The following is an 18574-nucleotide window of genomic DNA, read 5'->3' as shown; positions in this document are numbered from 1 at the left end:
GAATCAGTTACTAAATGACAAATTCTACAATTAAGGTCAATCACTCCAGGTTAGAATCACGTCCTACCTGTTTCCCTTGTCCCCACAAGCATTTCTTTTTTAAACTTGTGCAAGGGAACAGATGCAATAGAAAGGTAACAATCTTTCGGTTTGGCTTTGGTGAGAGTGGGTATGGAATACTGTATTTAATTCTGGGAATCTCATTACAAAGAAAATATTAGCAAATCAGAGGAAGGTTGGAGAACACAACCACAAGTGAACAGGGATCATAGTGGGATTGATTTATGAGGAGATTAAAAAACCTAAATAAGCGTAGCTTGGCTAGGCTATGACTACAGAAGGGAAGGCAAAGGAAAACATAACAGTATACACTATCTCAGGGGTGGCCAACATGCCACATGTGGCTCTTCACAAGTTAATATACAGCTCCTTGTATAGGCACAGACTCCGGGGCTGGCGCTACGGACGCCAACTTTCCAATGTGCCGGAGGGTGCTCACTGCTCAACCCCTGGTTCTGTCACAGGCCCTGTCCCCACTCCCCACCCCCTCCTCTGAGCCTGCCATGCCCTCGTTCCTCCCCCGCCCCGAGCCTCCTGCACGCCACGAAACAGCTGATCAGGAGTGCGAGGAGGGAGGGGGAGGCGCTGATTGGCGGGGCTGTCGATGGGCGGGAGGTGCTGGGAGCAGGGGAGCTGATAAGGGGCTGCTGATGTATTACTGTGGCTCTTTGGCAATGTACATTGGTAAATTCTGTCTCTCTCTCAGGCTTAGGTTGGCCACCCCTGCACTATCGGAAAGGTGTAAATACCATAGTATGTGAAGAGTTAGACTAGCACAAGAAGCATATGTGAAATGAGATAAAATTGAGAAAAAAAAATGATGTACTATCAGGAGCTCAAAACAGTCTCCCAAGAAAAGCAATAATTTAACATTTAAACTAGGCTGGATGAAAAACTAGTAAATGTACAATAGGGAACAATTTGGCATCAAGAGAAAGATAAACTATATGACCTCAAACTTCTATTAAACACACACACGCATGCCACCTGGAAGGCTTCAGAAGTCAGTGGAATTTAGTTTTAATTAACACTGCTTATAATTCAGCTATATGGATCAATTAATTTCCAAAAGCCATTTCCCAGTAGCACAAAATACAGATCAGAGAGCAATCATTTGCAAATTGTCAGGAAATAATTTTTGAGTTTTACAAAGGTTGCAAAGAATTTCACACCGTTTTGAGTATCACTCTCTAGCAGATAAATGTTTTTACAGCTTGTGGCAGTGCCAATCAAAGCTAATTATAACCTTATTGAGATGCTTTGGCACAGAGGCAGCAGGCCCAGGGGATGAAGCAGATAACTGGTAGTCAGAAAAAATAGGTTATATTTAGGGCTGTTGATTAATCGCAGTTAACTCGTGCAATTAACTAAAAAAAATTCATCGCGATTAATAGAATACAATAACAATAACAAAAGAATACCAATTGAAATGTATTAAATATTTTGGATGTTTTTCTACATTTGTATATATATTGTATGTTTTTATTGAAATCAAAGTTTATATTATTCTTAATTACAAATATTTGCACAGTGAAAGATAAACATAAGAAATAGTATTTTTCAATTCACCTCATACAAGTACTGTAGTGTAAACTCTGTCGTGAAAGTGCAACTTACAAATGTAGACTTTTTTTGTTACATAACTGCACTCAAAAACAAAACAATGTAAAACTTCAGAGCCTACAAGTCAACGCAATCCTACTTCTTCTTCAGCCAATCACTAAGACAAACAAATTTGTTTGCATTTCCAGGAGATAATGCTGCCCTCTTCTTATTTACAATGTCACCAGAAAGTGAGAACAGGCGTTTGCATGGCACTTTTGTAGCAGGTATTGCAAAGTACTTACGTGCCAGATATGATAAACATTTGTATGCCCCTTCATGCTTCTGCCACCATTCCAGAGGACATGCTTCCATGCTGATGACACTCGTTAAAAGAATATGTGTTAATTAAATTTGTGACTGAACTCTTTGGTGGAGAATTTTATGTCCCTGCTCTGTTTTACCCGCATTCTGCCATATATTTCATGTTATAGCAGTCTCCAATGTTGTTCATTTTAAGAACACTTTCACTGCAGATTTGACAAAATGCAAAGAAGGTACCAATGTGAGATTTCTAAAGATAGCTACAGCACTCGAACCAAGGTATAAGGATCTAAAGTGCCTTCCAAAATCTGAGAGGGTTGCGGTATGGAGCAGGCTTTCAAAAATCTTGAAAGAGCAAGACTCCAATAAAGAAACTACAGAACCCAAAGCACCAAAAAAGAAAATCAACCTTCGGCTGGTGGCATCTGACTCAGATAATGAAAATGAACATGCATTGGTCTGTACTGCTTTGGACTGTTATCGATCAGAACCCGTCATCAGCATGGATGTATGTCCGCTGGAATGGTGGTTGAAGCATGAAGGGACATGAATCTTTAGAGTATCTGGCACGTAAATATCTTGCGGCGCTGGCTATAACAGTGCCATGAGAACGCCTGTTCTCATTTTCAGGTGACATTGTAAACAAGTAGCGGGCAGCATTATCGCCTGCAAATGTAAACAAACTTGTTTGTCTGAGCAATTGACTGAACAAAAAGTAAGACTGAGTGGACTTGCAGGCTCTGAAGTTTTACATTGTTTTATTTTTGAAGGCAGTTATTTTCTGTACAGAAGTCTACATTTGTAAGTTCAACTTTCATGATAAAGAGATTGCACTACAGTACTTGTATTAGATGAATTGAAAAATACTATGTTTTTGTTTTTTTACAGTGCAAATACTTGTAATCAAAAATAAATATAAAGTGAGCACTGCACACTTCGTATTCTGTGTTGTAAATGGAATCAATATATTTGAAAATGTAGAAAACATCCAAAAATATTTAAATAAATGGTATTCTATAGTTTAATCACGCGATTAATTTTTTTAATTGCTTGACGGCCCTAGTTATATTACCAGTTCTGCCGTTGACAAGATGGCAAGTAGTTTAACCTCTGTACTTCAGTTTTTCCATTTAGTGTATAAAATGGGTAATCATCTTTACCAACCTTTTTAAAGTATCTTGAGATCCTTTGATGAAGCGTGCTACATAAGTGCAAAGTAGTAGTAGTAGTGAAAACATTATTACTATCGGTTTAAAAAGCTTAGCACGATTAGGTTCTTGCAAGATGAACATTTTTCTCTCATGCCCATTTTATTTGTGATGCACACTGTAATGTGAATACATACATATCATATGATTATCAAGATAAAGTTTGCCCAAATCAAACCTTATTTATGGGATTCCACTATACATGTGGCCTGTCTGATGCTCATTATATCTGTCCCAAATACACAGATTATTTTCAACACGTTTCTGTTAATTAGACACAAATAGATAATGAATCAATTACAAATTCTGCAGTGAAGGTCAATCAGTTCAGGTCAGACTCAATCACATCCATCCTTCTCTTTCCCTTGTCCTCACAAGCACGTCTTTAAACTTGTGCAAGGGAATCACCATAGAAGAACATCACACCTGCAATCCTTTTCAGAAGACCTTCCTGATAATCCCACAGAAACAGAGAGTGACAAAATCAGGAGATTCTCCTGCCTATAAAAAACAGGGAGCAGCCTGTGTTGCGGCATGTTGGGGAAGGGATATGAAGAGAAAAGAGGACGAAGGGATAGGAAGCGAAAAACAAAGAGGGAAACCTAGAGAAAAGGAATGGGTGGTAGGTGCTTAGTCTCAAACATGGTCACTTTGAGAACCAAGTAGTTAGTTATTAGGAGTCTGACAGAGATGTGATCTACGACAGATTCATTCTTGCAACTCACCTGTAAATGGTTGGAAAAACCCCTCTCCTATTACAGTTCTTACAGCATGCTAATCACTGAGGCTATGTCTACACTAGCACTTTTGTCAGTATAACTTATGTCACTCAGGGGTGTGAAAAAACACCCGTCAGACCGACATAAGTTACACTGACAGAAGTGCTGGTGTGGACAGCGCTATGTATGGGCGGGGGGGAAGCTTCTCCCATGGGCATAGAGCAGCTACATGAGCGATCTTACAGCGGCACAGCTGCATTGGTATAGCTGTGCCGCTGTAAGCTTGCTAGTGTAGACATGGCCTGAGAGAAGTGGCTCTAGATAGTTTGTGACTGACTAGAGCTCTAACTCCTTAGCCTAGGAAGGGATGGGAGGATGAGGGTCCTCTACCTAGCAACTTGCTCTGACCAACTGAAGGCTAAGAGGTCTGGGCCTTGTCTACACAGGAAAATTAGGATGCTTTCTTCACTATGCAACTATTCTGGGAAGCATCAACAGCAGAAGCTGTAGTGTAGTGTAGTGTAGTGTAGGCAATACTACAATAGCAGTACAATAGTAATATAAGCAGTAGTCAACGATGGGGTTACCCAATACGAGATTAACCACCATATGGATCTTGAGGTACAGAGGCTCAGTCGTAACCAGCGGCAGCATCCAGCTACCTAGGCACTTCATGTAGCAAGGATTGGCACTCTCGCATCAGTCTTTTTAACCACAGCCATACTCACAAGACATAAAACTGTTGTCAGGTGTCATCTTCGGTCAGGAACAACAACAATTGTAATGTAGAAAATAAAGATGCCAAGGTCTTTTCTCTGCTACACCTTCTACCATTGCTACCACTGCTGGAGAACTAATGGTCCCAGTTATTCTAGGATGGACAGGGCCCAGGATTCAGCCTCTCTCAGCACACATAGGGAGAGCAGAAGAGTACATGGCATCACTCCTCCTCCCTCCCCTTCAATTTAAGAAAGAGACAGGAAGAAACTGAAGCCATTCAAAGAAACAAGGGAAGATAAAATGGGAGAAATAAGAGAGAGTGGGACCAGACACCCCAAGCCCCAGCGCAGCAGGGGTCCGCAGAACAGCCACAGCTCACAGGTGAAACTGACAGAGGACATGACAGAGCCTTAGGGCAGCACTGTGACCTGGGTGCCCCCGGCTGCCAAGCCCTGGGGCACATAAGGCTCAGCATCCTGCCACCTCAACCGCTGAGACAGTGGCGGTCTCTCCCCCCTCCCCGGTGCGGGTGCGTCGGGCTGAGGGGCGCAGGCGTCACGCCCCCCACACGCTGCGCGGCCGGGGCGGAGCTGCCAGCGCTGCCCTTTCCCGGGGGGTGGGATGCGGGGCAGCTCAGACGCCAGCGAGGACGGGCGGTGTCCGAGGGGCTCCAGGCTGCGGCTCTGCCTCCCCCATACAGCGGCCGGACCTCGCAGTCACTGCACGGGGGGCGGCCGGGCCGGGGAGCGGGCCCGCGGCGCTGGGAGTCGGGCGCAGCGGGGCGGGCCCAGGTCCCGGGAGACGGTCGACGTTACCTGCAGCTCCGCCCGCTCCGCCTCCCACTCGGCTCGCTCCGCCTCGAAGCGGCCCCACTCGTGCTGCAGGAAATGCAGGATCCCGGGGACGCTGTACTGAGCCCGGGCCGCGGACACCGGGGCCGGGGCGGCCGCCGCCAAGGAGCCCCCCGCGGCCGCCTCCCCCGGCTCCAGCCCCGGCCCGGCCCCGCCCGGCGGCAGCAGCAGCGCGTTGTTGTTGTTGTTGTTGCTGAAGAAAACGCCGGGCCCCGCCTGCTCGTCCATGGCCGGAGCCGCCGCCCGCAGCCGCCGCGTCCCGGCAGCAGCAACAACCTGGGCGCGCCCGCCCGCCGTCACCGCCTGACAGGACGCCCCCGCCGGCTGCTACCGGGGCCCGGCGGGGACAATTCCAGCGCGCGATCCGCACCGGCCCGGCTCGCGGCACTCTGGGAAATGTAGTTCTGGGGCCATTCTGCCGGGGAGCTGAGCACAGACAGGGCGGGGTCTGACTCTGTCCCGCCCTCGGTCGCCGGCTGCTCTACTCCCCAGTTCTGAGAAACGGAAATCACACTAGAGAAAGCATCTTGGCTTTCCTGGTCCTGTGTCGGCTCCTCAGACAAGCGCTCTGCCCCAGGGCCAGGAGCGAGCAGGCGCCTTCCAGGCAGATCCTCACCCACTTCCGTTCCTCCCACCCCGCAAAAGCCGGGGCTGGAGGAGACAATCCATGTAACCCTCGACCCAAAACCAACCGCTCTCCCCAAGTGTCTTCGCTCCCTGGGAGCTGGCAGAGGCCCATGACAAGTGCATCAGACAGACGTACAGAGCCACACATGTCAATAGCACCGTGAGAAATGTACAAATTCCAGAGGAAATTAACCATTTTTCACCCCAGCCCCTAATCACGAGAACTACTCCTGTCCTCTGTAAGGCTGGGTGGCACACTTTAGCACAGAGGACAGTCAGAGACAGAGGCTGGCAGTTGTAGCCAGAATAATCACTTTCTCGGCAGCATGGCAAGATTTTCTGCAAAAGCAGCTTTGCATAAAGCTAAGGCAGGTCTGTTCAGTGATGCATCCACAGTACAGGCACTTTCTACTCAGGGCCATCAACAGCCTTTACCATGGGAGGTAGTGAAGCAAGTCTGTTCACTGGTTACAGTAGTCTCTGAAGACTAGGTACTAGAGGGAGGCACAACACAATGCGGCTCAGTCTACAGCCCATGGTTAGGTCAACATAAGCAGCCTTCACTTAAAGTTGGTTCCCAGCCTCTCTGCTGATTTAGTAACACCAGCTCTTTGAGCTATGTAAAGTCAGTCAATGTAGTTAGTTCAACACAGTGTCAGTGTAAACACTGCGTTGTTACTGGCTTTCAGGAGCCATCCCACTATGCCCCACACTGACAATACAATAAAGTACTCCTGATGAGGCTGTGCACCACTAACACAAGGAGCCAAGTGTGCACACACAAGCAATTTAATAACTGCGGTGGCTGGCTGTAGATTGACAATGTTGTAGTGTAGACATGGCCTTACCCAGCATGTTATAAAACTACATTGTTAAAAAATGGCTGGAGTAGAAAGGGCCATTTTCCTCAACTGTAAGGGGATGGAGACAGGGAACTGGGCACTGAAAATTATGGTGCACTGCAGTCCCCTCCTCCTCAGCCTTAGGGAGGAAAACTCTAGGATGAACTACCTGGAGGAGGAGTTTTGGAAGCTGTAAGGGTTCAGCACAGGAGGATCTTCTGACGACTGCTCTTCCCTGCAGCAGAAGGAAAAGCTGGAGTGCTGAGACCTGTAAAGCCACCCCACAGACCTGCAGTAGAAGGAAGCTTGTCCTGGAACCTCTGTTCTCCCTAGAGGGGGAATGCTGAGGAAGGTCACTGGATCATATTGCAGGAAGTCTCGTGGGAACCACAGCCTCCTCTGAAAGGACAGTGAGAGCCTAAACTTTTAAAATTGGCTCCTCATGAGAAGCTGGGCCAAGGGGATGGATTCACCAGCTGGTGGTTGAGGAGGAGAGCCAGAGCCTCCTACTCTGCTGCAGCTGCCATGGCCCTCACATCCTATCTCATAGCCTGGGGCCACTCAAAGATCTACTACAGATTCACAGAGATATTAATGAAAGAAGCCTTGCTTAAGAGGAATGGGATTGCCAAATCCAAAAGAAAGCTAAAAAGACAGAGAACATGTGAGGCCACTAAAAAAATGCTGCAAGCTCTGTAAGCAACAGTCCCAATATGCCACCAACAATACTGTCTTGGCATAAGATGAGCATTTCTACAGGCCCATCAATGGTGAAGGCACTGAGTAGTCCCAGAGCCTTCACCGTATTTTGTAGACTAGGCGTGTTGCTGAGCTTTTCAAACCAATATTTCTGGTTAGCTGATGGCCATCTATCACTTCTTCAGAAGGCCAGTGCTTGCCTGCTTCCTTGCCCAGCAGTAAGAGAGATCACTATAACTACAGAGAGGAGCATACTAGGTGATTTCTTCACTCTGGCTCAGAGGGGAAAAAACTGAAGGAGCTTGGAGACAGAGAAAAAGGAGAATGAGGTATAGCAAGGAAGATGGAAAAAGCAGGAGAGGTGAGAGAAAATATGAGCTGGAGAAAACCAAGCTCATAGGGAGCAAAAGTAAGGAGGGTGGTGAGAAAAACAGGAAAGAGTAGAGAGAGAAGAAAAATGGAGAGGGGAAGTGGATAAGTTAATTGAGGGGAAAACCAGACTGAAAAAAGACCATTAAACCTGGGAAAGGCAGAGAGAGGAAAAGAGAGGAAGAACAAAAGCAAGGAAGACATGCCAAGTTACTTCGCCTTTTAATCAAATGAAGTTTGGTGCCAGATTATTATATAAAATAATTTTTTTCCTGAAGAGCAGGAAAAGGACAGGACAATGTAGATAGGAAACTTGAGAGGCTTGTTTCTAAATGAGCATTAGAACCCAGTATGTCTGTAGGTGGTGGAGGAAAAGCCTTTCTTTTCATCTGCGCCTGCCTTTCCCTTATCCCTCAATCTCTGTGTCTGTTTTCCCTTCAATTAACATTTTTCAACCATTTTACTTTTTTTTAAACTGGCTTCCTATGGCGTCCCACTTTTGCTTGGCTGGCTCTAAACGTGCATTTTAAGATTTGTTTCTTTGCCTTTTCTGAGTTTCCAGCCATCTTGTTTAGTAAGACATTCAATTCTAACTGGGAAAAAAGTGCTAGGGTAAAAAGACTATTTTAGGGGAATTAGGAGACAACAACAAGAATTCTTGCTGCTAGTTCAGGCAAGCCAGAGAGAAACTGGCAGATAGCTCATGACAGAAGGGAAGACTTGTCCTCAATGCACAACAAAAAAAATCCAGCAATTTCATTGGGGTTCCTACATGTTTGTTGCATGGCACGGATAGGAACCCAGTAAGCATAAACTAACCTGAAACAATCAGAGAAAGCATATCATATTGTTTTTCTCACTTCCAGCTGTTTTATATGTTCGTATGGTTTCTCTAAAAATCTTGCTGTCACATTTTTGAAATTCACCTTCCCTAATGAAATGTTAAAAGGCTTGTACGTTTTTATTCAAATAAGCTTTTAGTGTTTCAGCTTTGAAATTATGAATTATATTGTAAATTTTAATTAACTTAATCACTATGTATAGAAAGGAAGAATAAAGCAAATAATTCTTTGCTGCTACTCTTTCCTCACTTTGGGCTTCATTCTATAAACAGTTCATTACTCTATGTGTCTTTACGCTCATGTCTAGTCCTATTGCATTAGTGGAACTAGGTGTGGGAGTAAAGATGCATCCTATAGTAACTGTTTGCAGGAAAACAGGGCTCACACCATTCTTTGTGATCTTGAATAATGGTCAAGAACAATTCTGAATTAAAAGCTTTTCTAAACATAACTTTATGTTAAAGAGTTTGCACAAACTAACTGTGACAGAGTGAAAGAGAACTATCTTGTTCTTAGTTAATTGGTTTTAATTACAGTTGATCTTTCCCTTCCCCTTACACAGATGCTCAAAGGAAAGGCTACCACAGTGGCTATTTAGAAGAAAGAGATGGGTAAATACCTACGGCAAGATCAGAATCCATACATATTTCAGCCAAATATCAATCATACGATTAAATTCTGATTACTACTAATTTCTTATTGTGAGGTTCAAACAATAGAAATTTTAGGATCCACTTCTCAAATTATATAAATAACTTGTACATTGACTTGTTCCAGGAACACCTGAATGGACAACAAAGATGGAGGGATAGAAACATGCCTACATTCATTATGAAAGCCCTATAGGTTGTATGACACAACAAACCTATATAGGAAGGGCCCCTGATTTATGTGGCAAACTGGGAATTCTAAAGCAGTGTAAAAGACATTAAAATTCAGAGATTTCAGCTGACTATTAAAATGGATAGGAACAGAGGCATTAACATATAATTCAATAAAAATACTGTACTTCAGGAAAACAGCACTATTGCATTGAATAAATCAGGACCCTTCCCAGAAATTGTAGGTCTGATATGCACAGAGTATATGGCCTTATGCCGTTCACCTCTTCCTGACTCTAAGAAAGGTGTGTGAGAGCTCTAGCCCCCTCCCTATGGCTGCAGGAAGAAGGTTTTCCACCAGCCCCTTGTGAAGTCTGGCAGGAGAAACAGCCCAATGGCTCCCATTATAGTCAAATCTTGTAGCAGGTAACAGTGCTCTTCCCTCTGAGAATCCAGGCAAAGTAAGCAGAACACTGAACTGTGGAATCTGGGCAGAGTAGGAAAATAGTTTACCACAGGAGCCTTTGCAACAGGCAAATTCCAGAGCCACAGAAATGCAAATGGCATATGGTCCCATTTATAAACCTTATTTCCAATGCATCTTTTTATTTATCTTAGTGAGAGATGGGGGAGGGGGGTTGGTTCTTTGAATCCATTTATTAACTCTCGGGCATGGAAACTGATCTGAAAGAAAGAGATATACCACAAAGTTAATAACATCTTATTTTGACAGCATGTTTGCTTGTTTATCTTGGAAAAGACTGCAATCTTTTCCAGTTCCTGCTTTTTTTGTATTTCATGTGACCTGAAATGAATTATACATCTGATACACCCCAACTTCACTAGGTTTGTGTTTTTTTGTTTTTTAAGAAAAAAGTGATTATTACACCTGAAATTTCCAAAGATAAATAGTAAATACCGAATACTGGTTTCTCCACCCACTCCAACCCTGCTGTGTTAGTGTGCTGGTACAACAGTTGGATAGCATTAACTAGCTTTTAAAAACACTTACATTTGCTAGGTTTGACTCAGTGTTCTAAAAATAAACACCACAATTTAGTAGGACAGATGATACTTTTTTGGTGGATAATTTATAACATAGATTCACAAATATGATCAAACAAAATCAATTTCTTAAAAATTTATATAAATACTTGTAACACTACTTCCCTTATAATGCACAAATTTCAAGTAATTACACATAAAGCTATTAGATTGCCTCTGACATACAAACAATGCAAAATACAAACATATATGCAGTAGCACATAAGGAATGATGTAGTGCTTCTGACTTTTAATTGTAGGTATGATCCCAAAAATAATAACTCAAAATAATTCAAAAAAAGCTAGTTTTAAGTTTAATTGTTGGGACAGAATGTATTGTGGGTGGTGGTTGCCTGGCAGCTGCTTTTGCTTTGCTGGCCTGACTTGCTCGGACTGCAGTTTCTAGACGTATTTTCAATTCAGGAGCAGCTCCCATTACTGTCTTGAAAGCATGAGGGTAGAGGGGACCAATGTGCATTAAATTCTGGAGTGCAAATTCATGAAGATCTTTCGATATTGTAGATGCAGAAGCAAAAGCATTTTCATTCAGTAAATAAGAGATCAGAGTTGGAACTAGAAGAGCAAGCAACTGGACTCCTAAAAGTGAAAGAAGAAAAAAGCATAATAGATTAGAAATAAAAACTATATGGAAAATGAATTGTGGCAATAATACTGTTCCTATAAAAGAGCCATTACAGTCAAAGTTGAAAACAAACACAGCAATAACACTGCTCTACAGCCAAAATGCTTCTAAAATAAATGTAGTCAAACTTTACTAATTCTGGGTCACTGAGAACAAAAATGATGCTTAAAATTGTTGATTGGCTCTAGTTTTCAAGATATGCTATTGGGTCAGTATATATGACCCTTGACTTGGAAATGGCGGAGGATAAGTAAGTTATAAAGGGAAGGGATCTCAATTTAAACCAGAAATGACTAAAATACATCTTTGACTGGACTCATTCTCACTTGAGTCAGACGAGGAAGAGGAAGAGGATGAAACTTCTGGTCCTGAACCATCAATGTCACAGGACCCACATTTTCTCCCATCCTCCTCCTCTGAACCACACCTCATAACACAAGGTGAACTGAATGACCTTGTCAGGGATTTGGAACTACCCAAGGGTAAGGCAGAGCTGTTGGGCTCTAGACTACAGCAGTGGAATCTCCTGGCAGGTGATGTTAGGGTTTCCATGTTCCGTGACCATCAAAAGGATCTTGTCCCATTCTTCCTCATGGAAGGTGATCTTGTAGCCTGCAACAACATCGATAGTGTGATGGCAGCCCTCAACATCGTTCACGATCCAGATGAGTGGAGACTGTTCATTGATTCATCGAAGACGAGTCTTAAAGCTGTTTTACTGCATAATGGCAATGTTTTGCCATCAATTCCAGTTGGTCATGCAGTCCATATGAAGGAAACCTATGACAACATGAAACAACTTTTGAGGTGCATAAACTATGACCAACATCAGTGGCAGCTTTGTGGCGATTTGAAGGTTGTTGCTCTCTTGCTTGGTCTGCAGACTGGATACACAAAGTACTGCTGTTTTCTCTGCGAATGGGATAGTCGTGCAAGAGATTCCCACTACATCAAGAAAGACTGGCCACTCCGACAGTCATTGGAGCCTGGGAGGAAAAGTGTTCAGCATCCACCACTTGTTGAATCAAGGAAGATTTTGTTACCACCCTTACACATCAAGCTGGGTCTGATGAAGAACTTTGTCAAGGCCATTGACAAAACACAAGCAGCTTTCAAGTACCTCCGTGGAAAATTTCCAAGGTTAAGTGAAGCTAAGATAAAGGAAGGTGTCTTTGTTGGTCCTCAGATTCGTGAACTTCTTCGAGATAATGCATTTGACCATGCACTGTGTGGCAAGGAAAAGACGGCATGGAAAGCCTTCCAGTTAGTGGCAATACATTTTCTCAGAAACAACAAGGCAGACAACTACAGGTTGTTGGTGAAAAACCTCCTCAAGGCATACAAAAGCCTTGGTTGCAACATGTCACTAAAGATACATTTTTTGCACTCTCATCTAGATTTTTTTTCCCACCGAACTGTGGAGCAGTGAGCGACGAGCACGGCGAGCAATTTCACCAGGGCATTGCAACAATGGAGAAACGCTATCTGGGCAAATGGAGCCCATCAATGCTTGCAGACTATTGCTGGACAGTGACAAGAGATGCTCCATTTAATGAATACAAGAGACAAGCCAAGAAGTGCTGAGTAGACACTGAATAGGACTAAACTATGTACATAATAGTTTTTGCCTTTTGTTTCATAATAAATTTTATTTATATAACCCTTTTGCTGATTTTTAAAGTGTTACATAAACAAGACAGGTGAAATATTATCATGTAAAGCAACCATAAACATATGAAAAGACCTAGGTTTACAATTTATGATTAAAACTCTACTATCTACACAATATACATAGACATAAAATGTAAAAACTTAAATATCTTAGAAATAGTAGCCAATCAGTTGTTTTAATTGTCATATTTGAATTCAGCACATCAAAATACAGAATAAATAGCACATTTTATCTCTGAAGCAGACGACTTCTCAAAAATTGTAGACCAGTATAATATAATAAAATCAAAGGAGTCTAAGATGCAGAAGACCTTTTTTCAGGACATCCAGTCTTTTTCCTGGCCGGTGTAGGATTTGGCTGTATTCCACATTTCCTAGAGTTTAATACACTTCGGTTCTGTTCCAGCCACTTCACTGGGGAGATTAGTACACAGCCTGATAGTGCTCACTGCTAAATGTGTTAAACTGGTACAGCATCTTGTACCTCAAAGGATCCTACAGGACTTTAAAGATTGAGAAATCACTTCATCTTACTTCTGTAAAGCACCCATCATGGGGAGTATGACATACCAGTTTAGGACACAAAGTGAAGAGTACCTCCATATCAGTTTGAAAATGCAGCAGGGAAATATAAGTATTGGTAGGATAATATAGCTACCATGTATCAGAGGGGTAGCTGTGTTAGTCTGAATCTGTAAAAAGCAACAGAGGGTCTTGTGGCACCTTGAAGACTAACGGAAGTATTGGGAGCATAAGCTTTCATGGGTAAGAACCTCACTTTTTCAGATCCAAGTAATGGAAATCTCCAGAGGCAGGTATAAATCAGTATGGAGATAACGAGGTTAGTTCAATCAGGGAGGGTGAGGTGCTCTGCTAGCAGTTGAGGTGTGAACACCAAGGGAGGAGAAACTGCTTCTGTAGTTGGACAGCCATTCACAGTCTTTGTTTAATCCTGATCTGATGGTGTCAAATTTGCAAATGAACTGGAGCTCAGCAGTTTCTCTTTGGAGTCTGGTCCTGAAGTTTTTTTGCTGTAAGATGGCTACCTTTACATCTGCTATTGTGTGGCCAGGGAGGTTGAAGTGTTCTCCTACAGGTTTTTGTATATTGCCATTTCTCATATCTGACTTGTGTCCATTTATCCTCTTGCGTAGTGACTGTCCAGTTTGGCCAATGTACATAGCAGAGGGGCATTACTGGCATATATAACATTGGTGGACGTGCAGGTGAATGAGCCGGTGATGTTGTAGCTGATCTGGTTAGGTCCTGTGATGGTGTTGCTGGTGTAGATATGTGGGCAGAGTTGGCATCGAGGTTTGTTGCATGGGTTGGTTCCTGAGTTAGAGTTATTATGGTGCGGTGCATGGTTGCTGGTGAGAATATGCTTAAGGTTGGCAGGTTGTCTATGGGCAAGGACTGGCCTGCCTCCCAAGAGGGAGGAGAAAGAGAGGGATCATTGTCCAGGATGGGTTGTAGATCACTGATGATGCGTTGGAGCGGTTTAAGCTGAGGACTGTAGGTGATGGCCAGTGGAGTTCTATTGGTTTCTTTTTTGGGCCTGTCTTGTAGCAGGAGTCTTCTGGATACACGTCTGGCTCTGTTGATTTGTTTCTTTATTTCCTTGTGTGGGTATCGTAGTTTTGAGAATGCTTGGTGAAGATCTTGTAGGTGTTGGTCTCTGTCTGAGGGGTTGGAGCAGATGCGATTGTACCTCAGTGCTTGGCTGTAGACGAGGATCGTTTGGTGTGACCAGGGTGGAAGCTGGAGGCATGAAGGTAGGTGTAGCGGTCGGTGGGTTTTCGGTATAGGATGGTGTTAATGTGGCCATTGCTTATTTGTACGGTGGTGTCTAGGAAGTGGACCTCCCGTGTAGATTGGTCCAAGCTGAGGTTGATGGTGGGGTGGAAGCTGTTGAAATCATGGTGGAATTCTTCCAGGGTCTCCTTCCCATGGGTCCAGATGATGAAGATGTCATCAGTATAGCGTAGGTAGAGAAGGGGCATGAGTGGACGAGAGCTGAGGAAGCGTTGTTCCAGGTCAGCCATAAAAATGTTGGCATATTGTGGGGCCATGCGGGTGCCAATAGCGGTGCCACTGGTCTGGAGGTATATATTGTCACCAAATTTGAAATAATTGTGCGTGAGGATAAAGTCACAGAGCTCAGCAGTAAGGTGTGCTGTGTCATCATCAGGGATACTGTTCCTGACAGCTTGTATTCCATCTGTGTGGGGGATGTTTGTGTAGCGAGCCTCTACATCCATGGTGGCTAGGATGGTGTCACCAATGCATTGTAGTTTTCTCAGGAAATCTGTGGTGTCACGGAGATAGCTGGGAGTGCTGGTGGCGTAGGGTCTGAGTAGGGAGTCCACATATCCAAACAGTCCTTCAGTGAGAGTGCCAATGCCCGAGATGATGGGGTGTCCAGGATTTCCAGGTTTGTGGATCTTAGGTAGTAGATAGAATAACCCCGGTCGGGGCTCTAAGGGGATGTTGATTTGTTCCTGTGTTAGTGTAGGGAGCTACCATGTTTGGAATTTGACTAGGACGTTGGCATACCTCTTACTCTGAATGTATGGTTTAGTGGTGAGAGTAAGGATTTTATTAATCAAAATTCCTGCATTCTAGACCCAGTCTTTGTCACTGACTCATTCTATGATTTTCAGCAAATCACTTATTCTTGTTATGCATCTGTTTCCCTATCTGTAAAATGGGCATACTATTAATCTCTCACACAGGGGGATTGAAATGTATTTGTATAGTACTTTGAGAGCCCAAAATAAAACATGCCTTGTAAACACAAAGTAGTAGTATTTATTACCATTACTTTTGTGAAGAGCTTCCTGGTATCTTTAGTGACTACACTTCGTTAGGACCTTAGTTCCACTTTTTGTTTGAAAGATTATACCTCCAATAGAACAGCCCCCTCCCCCCACCCCAACCCCCACTCCCCGTGTTGGTGCACTGGTTCAGGAAAGACTCATCTACTAAATTGCCAAGACACTAAAAGTTTCCCATCCAAGTTCTGACAAGCCCAAGTGTGCTTAGCTTGTGAGATCAGATGAGACAGCAACCCAAGGAAGAGACTGTTCTTGGAAAAAAATAAAAAGTAAACTAAAGCAGTCATTGCTGCTGATTTTTTGAATAATCTAATTACAGCTTTATTTTGTTTAAAATAAATAATTATGTTAGACTATAAATTTTAAGTTCGTAACAAACATTTTTGGTTAAAAGATTTTTCAGAATATTACTCATTATGTTCTCATATTTTGGGGTAAATGTGAATTGAGCTCTCATGTAAGTAGGGGGACTGATATGTTTGGCTCTAACTAATGTTAACAAAAATCAGACGTTGGACAAATTTCCCCCCATACATTTCTACTAGTCTATCATTTCACACCTGCTCAGCTCAGCTATTCCAAAACCAAAGTGGCTCTTGAGTAAGTGCTGCCAATTGTATGTGGGGTTTTTTGTTTTTAAAATGGATGAATATCACGGGGAATATGTTGAAAACAGTAATCTTATTTACACATATCTCTCGGGTGTCAATCGGTTTCCGAATGCGGATTCATTTTTAACTTAACTGAATTTTAAGATATTATATGAATATTCTTTTCTGCGGAAAGAAAGTGATGTTACTCTCTGCAGACTTGCCCACAATTTCAAACAGCCCTTCCAAACCCAGCATAGCTGTTTCTCAAGATAATCAAATAACTTTGGTGATGGGTGTAGTATAGGTAGAAATACCTAGATAAATAGGCAATAGGTCTACTAAAATGGTCAGTAGTGAAAGAGGTAACAATTGGAGCAGTTCACAGCTCTCTCTTACTTTTTTCCATATGCAGGCACAAGAAGACAATACTACACCACATTTAGAAGTTTTCTTTACAACCACAAGAGGTAGGAGTGCTAGCGCAATCCTGGCATACAACAACCCTTGTCATGTAAAGCTATAATACAAGGACAGGTTTTTGCGTAATTTCAACCACCATTTTAACTGTATCAGCTCCACTACCAAATCCCTAATTACAACATTCCTGATGTAAAATGTTGTATTTCAGAGTTATTAGTGTTCTACAGAAAAAAAGATACTTACTATTCTGCTCCTCACCAAGGGCAACCAATGTTTCAAGGACTTTAATTCCTTCCTGGACTGCTAATAGCTCTGTGTTGCTGATTAGACGGTTACCTTCTACAGCTTTCAGTTTCTCAACCATTATTGGTGCCAATGAATGGATGTATGGAGTTGACAGGGCACGGTTGGTGTGTTGGAATACAGAAAGTAGCAGCTGATAACACTTGGCTTGAACCTAATCAAGATAAATGCAAATCAGATAACTGCATCCCTGAATTGCACACTCAAAATGTGTTTTGTACAAGTAAGTAATATAAACACAAATTTTGTACATACATAAGTAGGAGAATCACTGCAAATTTGGGCCCTAATCTTTATCTATGGAAACAGGAGTAGCATTATGAGGAAGTAATATTAAAATAAACCAGAGAAGGTCTAGATTTTTTTGGCCCAGTGGTCTTTTCCTTCCTAAAATTTCTTACATTAACAAAGATGTAACTTTTATAAATCTATATAAATCAAGAATTTGGCACAAGTAACTTGAAAATTGTACTGCAAAAGTGCCACGTTTTGTTATAATTGCCATTGATGCAATAGTTGTGATGGTTAATTTGTTAATTTGACAAGCAGGATCTGGTTACTTTTTGAAGTGAAGAAATTATAGATTTCAGGGAATTCAGAAAATGTAATGTTATTCCTTGTTACGTTGTGTCAAGCATTTAAAATATTGTGCACACTCCCACATGATGAGCTTACCCAAGGATCACAGGAATTCAATGCATTTTTAAATCTGTTAATGCAGCCATTCTGTAAGGACTGCACTCCAATTATTTCTGTACTTGCAGACCAAAGGAAGAGTGCAATCGCTGTAAGCATGCTTACTTCATCAAGAATAGACTTAGTGCCCTCTGAAAAACAAAAAGAAAAGCAGGCTGAGCTTATTGTGAAAAGGTTTTGGAGTTTGTACTAGTGTACTAGAATAATTCACAACAAAGAGATGTACCAGAAAAAACTTCAATTACACTCAAATTCACCACCACCAGTCACAAATTTTTACTATTAGTGGTAGTGACTGATAAAGTTGAGGTTGTTTAAAAGAGAGGATTAGACTAGAGTTAATGATCTTAAACTGCTTAAAACTTCCTGAAATTTCCACCTATGCAGCCAAAATTATTCATGCTTGGTCTCTGACCACAGGTAGATTTTTATTGTTTTTAAAGTTTAAGCAAATACAAATATGCTATTTTTGAGCAGAAAGATGGTGGGGGAAAAACATAATACTGTCTCCATTATACCCAAGTCTCTTACAAACCCTTTCAAAACAGCCTCTGCAGCTGAAATGGCTGGGATGTAGAAACCTAAAATCTAGATTGGGAGTAGCCTGCACTAAGGAGAAGGGTTCTTTAGTGTTCTGCTGAAAATTAGTTATGATTTGACTGTGTTAATAAGCCTGTTAAAAGCACACCATCCATTTTGCTAAACTGGTGAAGTGTGCAACTTCATTCTGTCCTGAAAAGTGA

General features: G+C 42.5%; 2 protein-coding genes across 5 annotated transcripts in view; both read right to left on the bottom strand.

The window, feature by feature from the left end:
• Nucleotides 1–5748, bottom strand: part of STRN (striatin) — a 107725-nt gene extending 101977 nt beyond the window's left edge. Inside the window, exon 1 of one of the 3 annotated variants that reach the window (XM_054023345.1) lies at nt 5389–5748. In XM_054023345.1, the coding sequence (XP_053879320.1) occupies nt 5389–5652 (264 nt within the window). In that variant the 5' untranslated portion in view covers nt 5653–5748. The remainder of the gene's footprint in view (nt 1–5388) is intronic. The other 2 variants (XM_054023347.1, XM_054023346.1) reach the window with 2 other exon arrangements.
• Nucleotides 5749–8166: 2418 nt separating this feature from the next.
• Nucleotides 8167–18574, bottom strand: part of HEATR5B (HEAT repeat containing 5B) — a 90671-nt gene continuing 80263 nt past the window's right edge. For both annotated transcript variants that reach the window (XM_054023343.1, XM_054023344.1), the window contains exons 34-36: nt 17811–17962; nt 17076–17289; nt 8167–11265 (exon numbers count right to left, since the gene is read on the bottom strand). In XM_054023343.1, coding sequence (XP_053879318.1) covers nt 10961–11265; nt 17076–17289; nt 17811–17962 — 671 coding nt within the window. In that variant the 3' untranslated portion in view covers nt 8167–10960. The remainder of the gene's footprint in view (nt 11266–17075; nt 17290–17810; nt 17963–18574) is intronic.

Source organism: Malaclemys terrapin, chromosome 3 (genome assembly GCF_027887155.1).
Source record: "Malaclemys terrapin pileata isolate rMalTer1 chromosome 3, rMalTer1.hap1, whole genome shotgun sequence".
Lineage (NCBI taxonomy): Eukaryota > Metazoa > Chordata > Testudines > Emydidae > Malaclemys > Malaclemys terrapin.
Note: the sequence above shows the minus strand (reverse complement) of the source record. Positions and strands in the feature narration are given on the sequence as shown.